Source organism: Ochotona curzoniae, unplaced genomic scaffold, assembly GCF_017591425.1.
Source record: "Ochotona curzoniae isolate NIBS_2020 unplaced genomic scaffold, NIBS_Ocur_1.0 scaffold_4505, whole genome shotgun sequence".
Taxonomy (NCBI): domain Eukaryota; kingdom Metazoa; phylum Chordata; class Mammalia; order Lagomorpha; family Ochotonidae; genus Ochotona; species Ochotona curzoniae.
In genome coordinates this window covers 41250517-41269383 of record NW_024467118.1, presented here as the reverse complement: position 1 = coordinate 41269383, position 18867 = coordinate 41250517, and the positions used below count along the sequence as shown (strand labels likewise).

Genomic DNA, 18867 nt, shown 5'->3' with positions numbered 1-18867 from the left:
TCATGCATACACAACCACACTTTATAGTTCTCTTCACCAGCATGCTACAACTTTAGTGTGTAGCCCAGACTCCATTCCAGTACCACAGCTTTGGATGAATTTACTCACCTTGATTGGCGTGTGGCTTTCTTCTCTAATCCACCCTAACTTTGGTGACTACCATATATTCCAGTCAACTGTACCTCAATTCTGTAGGGGTGGTTGATTACACATACTTGTCACAGTTGTGCTGCTTCCTTCCTTCCACTTTGCTGAGCATCTGAGCTCTAATCCCATTAGAGCGTAAGCTTGACTCAGCTTTTATGGATATGGGAAAAACAGCACCCACCCCTGGACTTGGGCTTGGCATTGCCATGTCCTTGACCACTTGCACTAAGAACTACCTGGCCTTACTGGGACTGACTCCTGCTGCCACTGCCATCATTAATTATGGAAAAATATGAAGGGAGATTAGACATCAGCATCTAATAGGAACTAAAGCCAAAATAGCCTGCTAAACCAGCAGTGGAAGACATATCTTCTGGAAAAAGCTTTGAAAGTCCTCCTTTAAGTAACAGAGATAACTGATCTATCAGATGTGATAATATCAGCATGATGACACAGAAGGGCAATAGGTTGTCCAAAATGAATCCACACTCTCAGATCAGAATCCACAGAAAGGGGTTATTGACAAAATACTTGATAAAGAATCCAAGCAAAAAATTGAGGATTCCAAAAATATACATATATAAAATTAAATGAAATTAGGAAGTCAATGCATAGAATCTGAGACTCAATCCCTGAGACTCTGCTATGGCTTGCGGGAGTTCCAAGTGGTGGCTTAACCCACCATGCCACAGCACCTGTCCCCAATTTCTTTTCACTGTTACCAGTTCCCTTTTCTATTTCAAAAGATTAGGTACTGCTTTTTTCTTTTTCCCCACCTAGCTTATTCCTCAGCCTATGTTTCAGATCACATCTCTAAAAAGTAAATCTCTAAGATAACCATTTTTATACCAATATTAAAATATTCTCGCATCGATTTGACCCCAAGTTTCATCTATGTTCTGCCCTACTTACTTCCCCTTCTTGATGAGCTATGAACAGGCTATCTGCTCTTTTCCTACCCGCCATCCACAAACGCTGCACATTTTCTCATTACTTATTTTCCCAGGAAACTCTCTGGTCCTTCATCTCTGACCACACTCTGGCCAATCTTCCACCACTGACCTTATGACTACCAGTTCAAAGTGCCCTTGACAGTCCTCATTTTACTCGCATGCTGTCTGTGCGTGATCTAGTTGAGCGTGTCTCCCTTCTTGACACTTCCCTCTGGCTTCTTTCTCTCGGTTTTGCACTCTTTCTCATGAGTTCTTCTTTCCTATGCTTATTAACTATCTCTGTGTCGTATTTTCTACTTTTGTCATTCAAGTACTACTTTTGGCAACTCAAGCCTTAATCTTGAGTTGAATGATTACTAAAAGCTTCGTATTCTTAAAAGAAAGTGTTAGTCACATCCCCAAGGATTGACTAAAAGATGGAATAGCTAATGGGACTGGAGATGGGATACAAATGAAGGAATATTTTGGAGGCACAGCCTTAGACTATGGTTGACAAGTGGGTTGTAGCAATGAGAAAGCAGAAATCCTGGAGAGCTAGATTCAGGAACAGAACGTGCTCCTTGAAACCAAGAACTAATCATCACATGTTAATGAACTCTCATATAACGTTATGACATTTGTTACATATCAGGTAAGAAATGGTTTCTCTCTATATAAGACAGGGTATTCATGTACATTTATATTGTCATTATGAAATAGATTGGTGCAACATAAGATTTTGATTGTAGGCCAAATGAGAGATAAGAGAGATAACTCTTGGATTATTAGAGCGCAGAGACAAACCATTAAAAAATTCTATACTGGTGATGTTTTAAATAGTTATGATTGTACAGAGTGCATGTTCTTTTTATTTCATAACTGTGATGCAGTTCCAATAGAAACAGCATAAATAGCTGTAATTTTTTAATAGTTATAATATTACATTAGAACAGGACCTCAGAAATAGATGGGAAATTGAGCTTATCCTAAGGCTGAACTTACAAATTAATTTCAAAATTCATCATGAACCTTTATTGAATCAATGTATGAGTGTTATGGTTGCTGTCATTTCAATTGCACGTTGGGCGATTTCCAGAATGGTGATGCATTTTTGAACGAGATGTTGAGCACTTTTATGGACTAATACCTTTCCCCTCCCACAAGAGTAACTTCCTATTTCCATTTAACTGGAATGCATTTACAGCATCCCTGTAGGAATCAGCCTCCTCCATTATTTGAAAAAAAAAAAAAAAAGCTGTGCAGTTGTTTTAATACCACTTGAATCTGCTTAATTTGTCTAAATATCCTGCTGTATATTCTTCATTATTTTTCAAAACAGTTCTTTAGCAATATTCCTCAAAGTGAATAGACATGTACATGAATTTTCCCCTTCCACTTATTTTCAATAAAGTTTGGAATAGTTTAGGTTGTGCTGTGCATGTAAAAGTAACTTAAGACAATTTGGGAACTGATTTACTGAGCTATTTCTCCAGGATGAATGCAGACAGAACTAGGTCACTAACCTACAGACTTACATAATTTTTTTTTTTTTTTTGAACTTGAAGGGACCTTAGAGACCACTTTTCCCAGACACGTCATTTTCAAGTTAGGAAACTGAGTCTCAGCGTGTCTGTGTCACAGCCCGAATCACACCGCCAAGGTTCTAAACTGGCAAGCCCAGGCTGCTTCACAGCAACATCAGCGGCCTTTTTAATACAGTTGTGTATTTCCAAGTGGCTTCTGCATGTACTCGTGTGTACCTGCATGCTCGTAAGGGAGCGCAGATTTTATTTAACACAAGAAAAAAACAATAAGTAAAAGAGAATTTCCCCTTCCTTTTGGCTTTATTAACTTTATTATTAAGGGGAAAAATGATGTACCCCAAACTAGAAAGCGTTTTAGGGAATATAAAACCATCATAGCAAATCTGTGTTATAATCCTTTTGTGTACTCACCATCTCGGATATCGAGTCATTCGTGGAGAGTTGGATGTGTGTATAGAATGAATTCAGGAAGGAAGTGCTTGCAAGTGGCTGGCCTGAAGTAAAGGGGGGAGGTCACTGCAGTGCCCAGTGACTGTGGACGGGAGGGAAACAGGCAGGCGGCAGGTGGAAAGAGGGAGGGGTCAGCGCACTTGCGCGCCCGCCCGCCCGCCCGTCCGGCCACAGAGTTTCCAGGCAGCCCGAGAGTTGTCTCCGCTGGGAGGGGCGAGGCTGTCACTCTGCAGGGCACGAGGAACAGGAGAATTTGCCCGAGCGCTACGTCTGGCTCCTCGCACTCCTCTGGGGACCACAGAGAAGTAGGACCTCGAGCCATGGGTGAGTACGCGCGCGGGCGCGGGCCGGGGGCCTTCAGGCCCTGCCTGGGAAGGCGCGTCAAAGTCGGCCACCGAGTGCATCTTCCTCGCCTCTGAACTTTTTCTGGGAAGTAGGCAGTAGGGACGGGGTGGCACCTTGGAGGCGTGAGAGGGTGCAGCGAGTTCACAGGGGGCGAAGGAAGTGGGCGGCTGCGCCGGGGCGCCCGTTGGCGCGAGCGCCTCACGACCGAAGCCCGGGCATCCGCTCCACCGGGCTGGGACGCGCGGTCTCTGAGGATTAAAGAACCACAGACCGGAGTGGGCTCCGAGAGGGTCGCCGCCCCGGCGTGTTTCCGCGCTTTAACATGTCGCTCGAGCAGCAAGTGGACACGGGGTCCACAAAGGGAAACTTGGTAAACACACGTACACATACAGCTTCCAGTCCATACTGGTTTGCGCAGAGGAAGGTTGCGGGACCGGGTGAGATTTTGGGGGGGGGGGAAGGGGACGTAGGGAGAAGGGGTCACTTTTCCGCCCCTCGGTACCGAAGGAGTGTGTCTAATCGTCGGCAGTAGGCAAACAGTGAAGTTGGGGCTTCTTTCTACCTCAGACCTAAGGCAGTGGCGCGGTTCAAAGGGTGTCCTGCGTGCGGTGTAAGTCTCCGGACCCACTCTAGGAGTTCAGCCCCAGGAAGGCGAGGTTCGGGAAGCAGGAGTGTGTGGTGGTGGTTATAACGCTGGGGGGAACCCGGGTGTGGAGCTGCGGGTTCAGACGCTGCGCTGGGCGCGGGGATGGTGAGAAAAGTTAGTCCGTAAGGGACGCGAGCGAGCCGGGCGCACCGCCTTCCCCCCCGTACAGGACGCGGTTTGGTTTGTTCAGCGCAGCCGCGCGCTGCGTCTCCAGGCTGCCGAGGAGCGATCCGCCCCCAGCCGTCGGGGGTCGCCATTCAAACTCCCGGACACTCGTTTTTTCCGGTCCCTGGCCGCAGTGTGCCCCTCCCCCGGCGCTCCCTTGTCCTTTGTTGTCAGCGGTTCCCCCTTCTCTCCCCCGCAGCTTTAAGGAAGCTTTTGGTGCTGACGGGCTGGTGTTGAAATTCCTAAATTCCCACAGGCTCAAGGGTTAGGGGATGCTTTGACTACTAATCGGTGGAGTTTATAGACTCTGGCCAACTGAGAAGAAAGGAGAAAAAGAGAAAGCTGAGAACATTTTTGCCTATGAATGTTAGCTCTGATCAAGACAGTCTCTTCGTGCCTGACCCTGGAAGAACTGAGAAAGACCCATTTTTAGGGCTTTTGAATCAAACAGTGTTGGAGATGATCTCCCTAATGGCCAGTCTTTAAATCTCTTCCAAAACTGGAGGAATGTTTTCAGGGTAAAAATGAAACAGGACTTCCCAAGTGTAGCATTGCATTATTATTTTTTAATTGGGCTGTGCTTGAGTATATGAACTGTTATTAGGATAACACAAGGAGGAAACACTAAAATGGGAAGTGAAAATAATTGACTTGATGCAGCCTAGTCACTGAGTGTTGATGGAATCAAGAAAATATTTGGGTCCAAAATAATAAAATGTCTATAAAGAGTAACATGATTTTCACTGCAACTTTAAGCTTGAATGGACTGGCTATCCAAGGGTAAGACACACTTCAGTTCAGAGTTAATTATTTCTCTAACTTTAATTTTAGCACTCTAATGAAAATAATTGGTCTTGGATCTTGCTTCATTACATCCGCATAAATGACTTATCCTAAGTTTTTGGCAGGTGCCTGGGAGGGGGTAGGGATTAACATCTGAGTTAAGGGCAATCTATAATTCATTCTACACAGGTAAGAATTCTTTCCTGTCTGTAACATGGCATGTAAAACTTGTCAGTTTCTGCAGAAATGGATTATATTTGCCCATTCCAATTGGGGTCACTAAAACTTATTGGAGTTGGTTGTCAGGTAGCATGGAAGAGAGAGGGGATGGAGGAAGCAAGTGAGAAAGCTGAGGTCAGGAAACTCTAGAAGAAAAAGGGAGAGATGTAAGAACTGCAGAAGTATGGTCCAGATGGGAGTTAAAAGGAGCCAGTGAGTGGAGGGACAAAATGAGAAAAAGAGGAAAAATGCCCTCAGACATCGGAGGAAAAGATTTGGTAATTTAAGGTTATATTTCTCCTTTTAATGTACTGATGAAAGGCAGAATTTCATTACCAACAACTTCTTTTATGTAGTGGTGGTAGGAATAGTAGGGGCCTCAGTATTAAAGTCCACATTGCTAGGCTAAGAGGAAGAAACAGTGCTGAAGAATGCCGAACCCTGCCAGCGATCTGAAATTAATCCTTTTTGTAATATCTTGACAAGTGACACTTATTTGAAGAAAGGAAGATGGTGCTCTCAGGGTGAATGTAACAATCAAATAGCGTGTATCTCAGAAGAAATCTGTGCTGTAGTATTGTAAAAGGGTAAGAACAATGCAGTTGGTTAATCATACAGTCTAAATAATTTATGCTCATAATATCCACAGTGCACAGACTAATGCCCCAAAATAAAGTCATTTGCCAAGTATGCAAACTGAGGTTTTAGCTATCTCTTAATCCCTACTTTTGTTAACTTCTCTTTGCTTGGTTATGTCTGTGGCTTGTGTAGATATGTAAAGGGTTTTACCTTTGCCCTCAAACTGCTGCCTGGAAAGGACACAACAAAATATTTCAAACCAAAAAATGTGGGGCTAACCTTTAGCCGAGAGTGTTTACATTTTAGCTGCAAGATTAACCTGTAAGCTCTCTAATTGTGGAATTTCAGGCTTCAGTGGAAAGATAGGTCAGGAATGTTTTTAATTTTTTCCCGAAACACATCACTTATCACTCTATTTGACCTCATGTATCATAATTATTTATTCTGAGACCGTTTATCTTTGCTCAGTTTAAAAAAATATTGTCTGGTTTTAGGTTGAAAACTTTGGAAAGTTACATAATATGTGTGCCGTTGAACTGAATTTGGAGATACTGTGAAGGATTTGGGGAGAGTAAGGGGGTCATTCAAATACAATGAGAGGCCCATTTTTAAAGCAACAAGTAGATAATAAGTCTTGGTGAATAGCAAGACATGGAAATACATTGATGGGATGATACTAGATTTTGAAGAATTTTCAAAAGCGAGTAGAGGAATTTGGAAAATACATAATAGGAGGGAGAGAGTCATGGAGGTTTTTGAACAGGAAAGATTTATAATGAAGTTCATGCTTAAGGATAATACGTTGAGCAGTGTTGTTTAAAACAAAGAGTAGATTGGAAAAGTAGACCCAGTTGTCACAGTAATTATGGAAAGGTGTGTGTTGAGGTTATTTGGTAAGAGTGGAAATGGAGAGCAAATATGGGTGAAAGCCATGCTTAGTGAAAAATCCAGAAAATGATGTGATCGAGCAATAAGGAGGAGAATAAACAAATGAAAAATAATCTCTGAAGATTTGAAAATTTAAGACTAGAGTGTAATGTATCTTTTGATAGAATTTCTACAGAGTAATAAGAAGGTTTATTTTCTGGTTGTTCTGCACAACAGATTCATTTTGGCTTGTCATATTAACTAAGAAATGATGGATAGACAAATAAATACAGTGTTTAGATAGGTTGGTAGTGTGTAATGACAGTTTAATCAGAGCCCAAGAACAGAGGGATTTGAGGTTTACCAACAAGTAGTGAGAAGTAAACCCACTTACTACTAAATTATGTCCTTGAGAGCATAGGGAATATTGACCAAGAGACAGAGGGAAGGGATATCCATATCAAGAGTAGGGCCATTTGTGTCTATGAATGTGACATAAATTGAGATGTGACATCTTCAATGTCTAAGAGGCCATGCACTTTGAGGAGAAGAAAAAACCATACAGAATTTTTGTTTTATTGAATTTTAGTAGCACTGGAGCTAAAATTCTATAAATCTTCAAATTCAACAAAGCATGCTGAGATGGAGTATTATTTCGGGTTCCTATTTCTGTTTTTGAGGTGGCGGGGAGTTGTCAGGAAAATTATGATACCCTACAGGAGGTTGTGACCAAGGTGCAAAGAGCCAACATTTGAAGTAGATGGTAATTCCTTATGAATTTGGGTGTGTCTTTTAAATCTGTTTTCTTATTTCCTCTTATTTGATGAGGGGGCTGGGTAAGATTCTATAAATTTATGTAGCTGAAATCTTGATTAACAATTAAAGGAAAACATGTGTAAAGAAGATAAGATTGAACTGTTTCCATTAAGCAAATATTAAACAAATCAAGGATATTTCATGATGTTAGACTGCTAGATAATAATTTTAAGGATCATTGAAATTTAGTACATCATGTTTTCTTGAGCGTTAGGAAGCTCCGATAACACTCTGAATCTCAACATTGAGGTTCCAGGTATCCATAGCTGTGTAACAACTACTTTCCAAACTAGTAGATTGAAAACATTTGTTACTTTTTCTCATGCTTCTCTGGGCTAGTTGTCCACTGAGTAATTCTCATTTCAGGTTTCATGTCATTTTGGTCCTATGTTGGATTGTGATTCAGGCCGTCTCAAGATTTGTTTGGACTCATAGAAAACTCATGTGTATGCATGGCAGTTGGTGCTGGCTGTAGCTGGAGTGTATTGGGGACTGTCTCCAAGTGGCTACAGTTTTCACAAAAATGGCTGGCGTAATTAGAAATATGAGTATTCTAGACAAACACACTTAACTTTCACAACAAAACATGTGAGCCTGGAAATTCATTTGTATGTGCAAGTTGTTGGTAGGATACTGGGATAAATGTTAGTGTGGTTGTAAATCACTGTCCATTTTGTTTAGAATTCAGTTTGTGTTGGAAGTTGGAAAGTAAAATTAAGCTAAATGCTTTGTAGGAATATATAGAGCTTATTTTACTTGTGAGAAAATATTAATTTTTTAAAGATGTATTCATTTTTATTAGAAAATCAGATATACAGAGAGGAGGAGAGACAGAGAGGATGATTTTCTGCCCACTGATTCACTCTCCAAGTGCCCACAACAGCTGGAACTGAGCCGATCTGAAACCAAGAGCCCGGAGCCTCTTCCGGTTCTCCCACGCGGGTACAGTGTCCCAAGGCTTTGGGCCATCTTTGACTGCTTTCCCAGGCCACAAACAGAGAACTAGATGGGAAGTGGGGCCATCGGGACACAAACTGGCACCCATTAGGGATGCCGGTGCATGCAAGGCAAAAACTTTAGCTACTAGGCCACCATACCGGGCCCAAAGAAAATATCAATTTTATGAAATTTTGTAAGATGAGTAATTTGTTTTGGTACAGTGTCATTAAATTTGAACTATTATTTTTTGAAGAGATGTATTTAAATCAAATAGGTAAGATTTCTTCATGTGAATCTCATTTCATTGTTTGTGACTTGTGAAAAATAGGTTGTTAATGTGACTGCAGAAAATGTAGGACTTTTTCATACACAATTGAAAATCACAAACATTTATGGTAAATTTAGATGGATTGAGGTTCAAGCACAGAATTAGTGTCATCCTAGAAACAGAGACCTTTGGAAAAGCTTCATTTGTTACTGTGTTTCATGGTCTATTTTCAACTGCTTGATGAGAGGTAAAAGTCATGTTCTCAATGCTTGCTATATATAATATAGGAAGCAAAGAACACAATGAGTGAAAGCTTGACCTGTTTAACCACTGTAACTGGAATAAGTGTGAAGATTCTGTAACACAAACTCTAGCTTTTTACAATATTCATCACCACTTATTCTAAGATATAAAAAAATACTTCTAGGTTCTCGATTTTTATTTCTTCAGCTACACATTTTGTATTATGACTTTTCATTTAAAGGGATACACAGTAGCTGTGAAATGCAGACTTACATCCAGATGTGAGGATACAATGTAGTATGCATTTCTACTTCCAGACAAAGATGGACTTAAAATGAAATTGTTTACTATATCTTGACAATAGGATGCTGGACACTCTGCCATTGCCCATGTCCACAATGATGGACATATGACTGTGTATGAATAACTATATGTTAGTAATGATATAGAGGAACTAGGTGGGGGAGAGGGAATTGGGGAGGAGATAAGGGAAATGCCAGAAGCCTATGGAACTGTATCATAAAATGATAATAATAATAATAAAATATAAAATAAAATAAAATAAAATACTTCTAAACCATAATATTGGCAAAATAAATGTCTCTTGCTTTTTCTAGCAGTCTTGCTATTCTGGAAACTTAAGACCATACTAAACACTTTTTCTTGGGTCCTGACTCCCAAAACTCAGTTTAGAATGCTTTGGGTGAGAATCTTTTTTTTTTTTTTTTTATTGGAAAGATGGATATACAGAGAGGAGGAGAGACAGACAGGAAGATCTTCCGTCCGATGGTTCATTCCCCAAGTGACCGCAATGGCTGGAGCTGAGCCAATCCCAAGCCAGGAGCTCTTCCAGGAGCGCTTCTGGGTCTCCCAAGCGGGTGCAGGGTCCCAAGGCCTTGGGCCATCCTCTTCTGCTTACCAAGGCCACAAACAGGGAGCGGGATGGGAAGCGTGGCTGCCGGGATTAGAACCAGCAACGTTATGGGATCCTGGTGTATACAAGGTGAGGGCTTTGACCACTATGCTATTGCGCCAGGCCCTGGCTTGCAATTTTTGATGTAGAATGGAATGCATTTTGAGACAGAAAGTGGGCATGCTTTGAGAAATAGTTCCTCATTGATGCTTCTCTGTTTTATCAGGGTAAGTCAGTTGTCCATCACAACTATTATTCCTTTATTATTATTATTATTTTTACCTCTAATGTATTATTTTACATTTCTGTTTCTATCCCAAATCAAAATGTGTTACGGAAGCACATTTTAAAAAAGATTTATTTATTTTTGTTGGAAAGACAGATTAGATATACAGAGAGGAGAGACAAGAGAGCGAGAGATCTTCCATCTGCTGGTTCACTCTCCAAAGGAGTGAGCTGAGCCGATCAGAAGTGAGGAGCCTGGAGCTTCTTCTGGATCTCCCATGGGGTGCAGGGTTCCAAGGCTTTGGGCCATCATCTACTACTTTCCCAGGCTACAAGCAGGGAGCTGATTGCAAAGTGGAGCAGCTAGGACATAAACTGGCACCAGTATGGGATCCTGATGATAGCTAGGTGGGGATTTAGCTACTGAGCTAGTGAGCCAGGTGCTGTAGTCACCATTTCTTCTACACCAATCACTCATTATTCTTATGAGGGTGATGTTTTCTCGAGACTACTGACATTCCTTCCCTGAAAAATATGAATTACTTCTAGTCTTCTGATCTTACATATTATTTTTGCTCTGTGCCTCCCAAGTCTGCACCTCTTTGCTTGGATGTCAGTTCTCTCCACCTGGCTGTCCCCTCTCTCCACTGGCTGTCCCTGTAGTTTAACAGTCTCAATCTGTTCTAAACTGAAACATCCGTTTTAGATTTAACAAATTCTCTCCACCTTCCTTAACATTCCTGGGAATATAAATTATTCAAGTTTTATACATTAGAGGAGAATGTATTAGTGTTGTGAATACAATGCAATGCATTCAATACAGTACCAATACAGTGGTAAACATTGTGCTGAATAAAAGTCCTTCTTTCCTGTGGACATACTGTAGTTCTCTCTACATCTATCCACGTCCTCCCTGCATTATAGTCATTTGTGAATATTTGCCTTGTTATTTCAATATTTTTTTCCAGTTTGTAAAGGCAGTAACTCATAGACTCTTGGCCAAGGCTGAAAAAAACCCTGTTACCATTAAGCTGTTTGTTTCATATTGCCTGGATTTCTAACTTGGAAATCACAAAAGTACAAAAATTAAGTCTCTTTTACAGTACACTTAGTATTAATGATGGAAGAGAGGAGATGTAAAAAAGTCTAATCAGTGCACAAATTTATAACAGGATCGATTGTATATGGTTGTGGGAGGGATTCAGCCTTGCGCTAATGGCCCTTATGAAAAGGAAAACGTGAAGGCAAGAAAAAGACCTAAAAGGATCAAGCAGAAATAGTGATATGATATGCATAGTACATTTCAAAAGACTCAGTGACAGTTTTAACAAACAAGTAACCCTCAGTGCTCAGTGGCGCAGGGAGAGTGGAAAGTAATAGCATCTACTTGCTTGAAAAGTTCCTGTCCCCCGTTGTAATCAGACTACAGAAATTGTGCCACCTTTAATAAAAGAGTGGACATGCACGTTTGCTTCCTGAGAGCTGATACCAAGGACCAGAGAAAATAGGATATCTAAAATAAGAAAGGAAGAACAGGAGGCGAAGGGAGGGATGAAGGGAATTTGGATCCAAGGTCAAGGGAAGACTTCTGTCAGATGAGAACAATTGCAATTATCCCCTCACACTTAAGAAGAGAATGAATTAGGGGAGAAACATAGCTGAAACTGTTATGCAATGGCAGAATCCCTGAGTGATTCACTGCAAAACGATCCAGTAACATAAACATATTTGTTGTTATCTAAGTGTGTTTTAGAAAGTAAAAATTATTTTGCTTGTAAAAATGTTGGATGTTGATGTTTGATATGTGTGGTAAGGATTTTATAGTTTTTTTGGCAGCAATGTTTATTTTCCACATTTTATTTATAGAGGATATTTATATTTTTAATAGTAGAAATCCATAGATAAATATATGGCCTGTATTCAGACTATTGAAATGAACCAGCGGAGCTGAAGCATGTTATGTGATTGTCATGAGACTAAATGTCAGGAGCGAATCTTCCACATCCAAATAGTTTGCATGGTAGTTATTGATCTGTATTGGTGTTCTGCTCAGGTGGAAATGAAGGAATTAGATGAAGTCAACACAAAAATCCCATTTATCCTTAAATATCTTTTAATCGATAATCCAACCAATAAATTATCCAAACAATCAAATTAAACCCTATTCTTCATGAGATGATAAGAGGATGCTTCACTATAAAGGTTCTGAAAGCCTCACAGATAATATCCTTGTGAATAATTCCTCTGGGATTTCAACCTCAACTTCTAATACAGAAGACTCTTAACGCTTCGGTGAGAAGGTTTTGAAAATTTTCTTTCTTCAGGCCCTTAAGTTTTTTTGTTTTAAAATTTATTTATTTTTTGGGCCCGGCGCGGTGGCGCAAGTGGTTAAGTCCTCGCCTTGCACGCCCGGGATCCCATATGGGCGCCGGTTCTAATCCCGGCAGCCCTGCTTCCCTTCCAGCTCCCTGCCTGTGGCCCGGGAAGGCAGTCGAGGACGGCCCAAAGCTTTGGGACCCTGCACCCACGTGGGAGACCCGGAAGAGGCTCCTGGGTTCGGATCGGCATAGTATCGGCCCGTTGCGCTCACTTGGGGAGTGAATCATCGGATGGAAGATCTTCCTCTCTGTCTCTCCTCTCTGTATATCCGCCTTTCCAATGAAAAATAATAAAAATAAATCTTTAAAAAAAAATTTATTTATTTTTATTGGAAAGTCAGATATACAGAGAGAAGGAGAGACAGAGAGAAAGATTTCCTGTTCACTGGTTCATCCCCCAAGCGACCACAACAGCTGGGGCTGAGCTGACCCAAAGCTAGGAGCCAGGAGCCCTGAGTCTCTTCTAAGACTCCCATCTGGGTGTAGGATCACACAGCTTTGGCCGTCCTCCATTTGCTCTCCAAGGCCACAAGTAGGGAGCTGGATGGGAAGTGGAGCAGCAGGGACATAAACTGGTATCCATGCAGGATCCTGGCAGATGCAAGGCAAGGATTTAGCCATGAGGCTATCATGCCTGATGTTTATTTATTTATTTATTTATTTATTTATTTTTAAGTTCACTCCTCACAAACTGCTGCTGAAGCAAAAACAAACAAAAAGACAAACAAAAAAAAAACAATATAAAAAAACCAAAGCATTAGGTATATAGTACTTGAAGAAATATTAAGGACTTAGAGGTATGTATAAGAAGTGATAAAATACAAGTGATGGCATACACCTTTTGGGCTTAATATCTTGTGTTTGTTTTTTATTAAAGAAAAACACAAGTAGGTACAAATGGTGTTGAAATGGAGTAATAAATTCAAGTTAATTTTTTTCTTTTTCAAACCCTTTAATGCTCTTTTACCTCATTTAATTGAAGTAAAAAGAAATTTTTCCATTCTTTCAGTACCTTAAAATTTACAACCATATGTGTAGGCTTCCATATTTCTGGACCTTTCTGAAAATTTCTTTTCTTTTCAGTATCCCCTTTCATGCTTTCTTTGGCTTTGAAAGTATAAATGATGAATTTCTGAACCAGGCTATTACCTATGAGACTGAAACAATCATTCATTCTCTTCTATGTTCTTTGTCAAAAAGGAATCTAAAACAAATTTCTGAGCCTTTTCAAATTAATATGGAATGTGCAGATAAGTTTATAAATACAGTTGTGTATCAGAAGACAAAGCTTTGTTTTCTCGGCTTCTGCAAGGACTACAGAACTGAGGTACAAGTAACTATTTGCTCTCTTCAAATTGAGCCACCTGCTTTCTTTTTCACTGTCTTTCTTCCTCCCTTCTTGGGACTGTAGCTTACTGTTTGTTTATTGGCTCTGTAATATAGGAAAACATCTCGTCTTTTGACATTGACAACAAATCAGAGTAATGAGCCTGCCCATCACGCTACATTGGGTATAGTCTTCGCCTGTTAAACTCTTGGCTGGTTTTGCTGCACTTTGCTTGTCCTCAAAGTTTGAGAAATCTGTCTGCTTTGTTGGTTGCTCTTTGCCTATTCTTATTAACACTTGCCAAATCTTTTGTGATGGATCTTTAGACTCATGACAGCTTCTAGGTCAAATTTTCAGTTTTGATCACTGCATCTTTAGAAGTAAAACTAAGGACTGAAACAGCCAGTTCCTTTTCAGTGATTGTAATAGATGCTGATTAGCTGCATGCTGGTTTTTGAAGTCATAGCAACAAGTCTTACTTGCTATCCTTTAAGCATCTCAATTGAATTTTTCTAGTCATTGAAAACATAAATACAGAAAGTTTCATCTCTTTGAGAAAATGAATATGTCCATTCATTGAAGAACAACTCCATGGAGTTAATTAGGCAGTTTTTTCTTATATTCATTTTTTGAGCAAGCAAGTTAGAAATTATTACCTCTTTCATCCTTTTCTTCTTTCAATTTTAAAAGTTAAGCTTTCAGTGGACTTAATCTTTTAAGTTTAAGATGATTAATTGCTAAGATGTTGGGTGCTATTGCTTAGGTTACCAGGCTAAACATACTGAAAAATTGAAAGCTTTCTGTTGTTGCAATAAATGCTTATCTAAAATTTACTTTCAGCATTGGCAGATTTGGGAAAACATTTTTGTATTAAAATATTAATATAATTGATTTTCTCTTCTTATGTCTCAGAATTACCAACAAATTCTACATAAAAACTTTTGATGACATAAATTTATGGAAGTCCAACTTTCACAATCATTCTAAGAGAGAAAAAGGTTATATTATTTCGCTGTTAGAATCAGTTGAACAAAAATTTAATTCATTAACTTCATATTTAAAAAGATTTATTTATTTATTTGGAAATCAGAGCTATAGAAAGAGGAGACAGAAAACTTCTATCTGCTGGTTCACTGTTCAAACGGCTAAAAGGCCTGGTCTGAGCCAGGATGACGCCAGGGGCCAGCAACTAGAAGCTTCATCTGAGAGGCAGAACATACAAACACTGTGTCATGAACTTACCAAAAAAGTTAATTTGTGTACATTTGCTTAGCAGTTAGTAAATTAGAAGCTGGTATTGTGGCAAAGAGAGTAAAACTGCCACATTTGATTCTGGCTTCTCATGTGGGTGCAGGTTCATGTCCAGGGCTTTTCCACTTCCCGTCCAGCTTCCTGCTAATAGCTTGGGAAAAGCATTAAAGGATGACAGAAGAGTTTGGATACCCAGGTGGTATACCAGATGAAGCTCCTGGCTTTCAGCCTTGTCCTGGTTCAACCCTGTGTCCAACTGAGGAGTAAACAGCAGATGAAAAATTCTCTGTTTCTTTCTCTCCCCCTCTCACTGCCTCTCCACCTCTTTCTTTAATTCTCCCTTTCAAATAGGCAAATAGATCTTTTTTTTTTTTTAATACATTTACTTATTTACAGAAAGGAGAGACAGATCTCCTATTCACTGGTTCACTCACCAATGGCTACCATGGCCAGAGCTGGGCTGATCTGAAGCTGGCCACGGGGGCGGTGCAGGGGCCTGAGGACTTGAACCAGTCTCCATTGCCTTCCCACATGCATTAGCAGGGAGTGTGATTGGAAGTGGACCAGCCAGGACTTGAACTGTTAGCCACATGGGTTTTTGGCACCTCAGGTAAAGATCTAGCCTTATATGCCACGGCACCACCACCACACCAGCCCCAGTAATTTTTTTTTTTTTATATATATAATGTGAGTTGCCTAAGACTCTGTCAATCCATCACCAAGCAATTTTAAACTCACTGTTTGCTAGAGGGAACACTTAGTATTAAATATTGCCACTATGAAGATAATTAAAGATGGTCTCTGGTATAGTAGTAAAACAATAGAAGTCATTTGATGAACCAGGTGCTGAGGTAGAAGTTCAGATAGTGTTAAAATTTCCTCAAAATATCACGAAAGGACCTAGGGCCATGTTAATGATGACCCTTGACACATAAAGGTGGCTGACTTGACCTGAGATGACAGTAAAGCCATTGAGGCCCATGAGTACCATAGTTCAGCTTCATCCATGGCTTCCATTACGCTCAGTCAACTTGCAGCATCGTGTCTCAGTGATTCTCCTCCGTTAAAACATGTTGCCAGAGCATCTGTAATAGCTCAGCCCTATATCAAAGTGCCTACATTTGCTGCTTTGTTTATCCCATCATATAGGCTGTGTGTTCATAAGAGTGTGAGTATATCATGTATACGAATGAGGCATTTTTAAGAGAAATAAAAAGAGCATATTCATATATTTTTTTTTTAAGATTTATTTTTATTATTTTTTATTGGAAAGGCGGATATACAGAGAGGAGAGACAGAGAGGAAGATCTTCCGTCCGATGATTCACTCCCCAAGTGAGCCGCAACGGGCCGATACTATGCCGATCCGAAGCCAGGAGCCTCCTCCGGGTCTCCCACGCGGGTGCAGGGTCCCAAAGCTTTGGGCCGTCCTCAACTGCTTTCCCAGGCCACAGGCAGGGAGCTGGAAGGGAAGCGGGGCTGCCGGGATTAGAACCGGCGCCCATATGGGATCCCGGGCGTGCAAGGCGAGGACTTAACCACTTGCGCCACCGCGCCGGGCCCAATATTCATATATTTTTATGGTACATTGTTGCACTCTATTTTAAAGATTTTGTAAAGGTTTATTTCATTTTTATTTGAAAGGCAGATTTGCAGAGAGAAGGGACATAGAGAAAGATCTTCATCTGCTGGTTCACTCCCGAAATGGCTGCAACAGCTGGAGCTGAACCAATCAGAAACCAGGAGCTAGCAGCCTCCTCTGTGCCTCCTACATGGATGCAGTGGCCCAAAGAGTTGAGCCATCCTTGGCTGCTTTCCCAGACAGTGGGAGCAGCATGGACATGAACTAGTGCCCAAATGGGATACTGGAGCCTCAGAAAGAAGCCTAGACTACTGTCTTAGCACTGGACCCCACAATCTATTTTATTATTGGGTTTTGCTGTTAATCCCTTATTGAGCTTAATTTCTAACAATTTAAAATTCCCGAGGAAGTTTTCTTGGAATTGACAAGGTAAATATCAAAGTCACATAGAAAAGTGATGTTCTGTGTATTGGCTTATTTCTGAAAAAGAAGGCAGGGGAGTGTGCCTTCTAAATAATCGAAATTTACTTTTCTTAAATATTTAATTTATTTGTATGAAAGTTACAAACTGAGGGGGAGACAGAGGGAGAGAAAATTCTTTCACCTGCTGAATTGCTTCACACTGTACCCATACCTAAACCTTAGGAGACTGCTGTATTTTAATATCTGGTATAGTTAGGCAAAATGATGTCAAGATAGTCAATTTCAAAGGCGCACCTGTAAGTCTTCCACAGCAATCAATGTATGGCTCTATTAACATTATTATTATTGTTATTAATTATTAACATTATTTACTCTTGAATAGCATAATGGAAATAGAATGAACTTTGTTTCAACATAGTTTAGTATATAGTTTAAACATAGTTCACTTTCATCATTGAGAGTACAACTTGCATAAACTGAGCAAATTAAGTTTCTTCTCTACCTCTCTACATATACAAATCTGTTGTGGCTTCAGTTCTGTTTGGATGACTGAAAATTCTGGACCTACACAAATAAAGGTTTAATAGGATTGGTATTTGCTTTTGATCACGACTCAGAGTTAGGTTGCTGAACTTAAGAGCAGAATAATTGACTCGATTGATTGGGTTAGTTTTGCTTGTCCCATCACATTGGCAAAACTTATGTTTAAATAACCTATTAGCCAGTGTCATGATTAAATATTCAGTAGCATATGTTGGTGGCTTCTTGGAAATTAAGCTGTTAGTTTATGGAATTGAAATGGAATGGAGGTGGGTAATAGTGTATGTGATCTTATAACAGAAATATGTTTAGTTTTTACATTATTGTGGCAGTTGATTCTCAGTAAAAATAATTATAAAAGGTGCTTGATCCTGATGAAGCAACATTTATTTTACTCAGTGGAAGGCCAATCTTCACTGAAATTGAAGGACAATGTATCAGGAGCAATTATATAACTATTTGGAATTTTTAAATAAGGGTCCATATTTCAGTAAGTTTACTTTTTGATATAAAGAGACTATCTTAGGCTTTATTTAGGCCACAAGAAGTAGATAAAACATTTGATTAAGAGATTTATTTTTTTTGACGACTTTACTTTTAATCGTTGAGAATGTAAGTGCAGCTGTGTGCCTCATGGTGGCTCTCAGCCCTTACTGTGCGTCACGGTCCTTGGAGAGCATTTCAAAACCAGGGCCAGTTGACTCACCCAGGGAGCTAGGACTTCAGTTTGTCCAGATGAAAGGCCAGACATCGGTGATTTTTTGAAAGGCTAGTGCTTGAATGCAGCCAAGTTTGAGAACACCTGAGCCAGATCCTAAATTTTTGTATTTGATTGATGTATTATTCATTTTTCCAAGACAAACTCTTAAAGAAGATAACAGCTGAATCATAGAAGCTTGCACAGTACACAGTGAAGATTTATTTCTGTCAAGTTGCCATCCAGTCTGGGTGTGGGAAGATTGCATGGAGGTCTTTCCTCCTTATCTAGTAATGTTATCATTTCCCAAACCCTCGGAATTTTCTACGTGATAAATGATGTATGAGAAAGCAAGAAAAATAATGGGCGAATTTTTTGTTCAGCTCAAAATGGGCACACAGACTAACACTCTGCAATTATTTGTTAAATTCATTCGAGAGACCTCATCTAACTTCAGGAAGCCTGAAGTCTAGTTTTAGTATGTGACTGAGATAGAAGACAGGGTTTGGCAAATGCATGTTAACCTCTATCATCATCTCTGAATCTTACATCTAAAGTGGATTTTGATTACACGTCTTTTCCAGAAGTT

General features: G+C 40.1%; 2 protein-coding genes across 2 annotated transcripts in view; one reads left to right on the top strand and one right to left on the bottom strand.

The window, feature by feature from the left end:
* WDR17 (WD repeat domain 17) overlaps positions 1 to 3065 on the bottom strand; it is a 98154-nt gene extending 95089 nt beyond the window's left edge. The window contains exon 1 of the mRNA XM_040965879.1: positions 3035 to 3065. Within this exon, the coding sequence (XP_040821813.1) occupies positions 3035 to 3037 (3 nt within the window). The 5' untranslated portion in view covers positions 3038 to 3065. The remainder of the gene's footprint in view (positions 1 to 3034) is intronic.
* A 237-nt stretch (positions 3066 to 3302) lies between these two features.
* Positions 3303 to 18867, top strand: part of GPM6A (glycoprotein M6A) — a 237782-nt gene continuing 222217 nt past the window's right edge. The window contains exon 1 of the mRNA XM_040966060.1: positions 3303 to 3397. Within this exon, the coding sequence (XP_040821994.1) occupies positions 3394 to 3397 (4 nt within the window). The 5' untranslated portion in view covers positions 3303 to 3393. The remainder of the gene's footprint in view (positions 3398 to 18867) is intronic.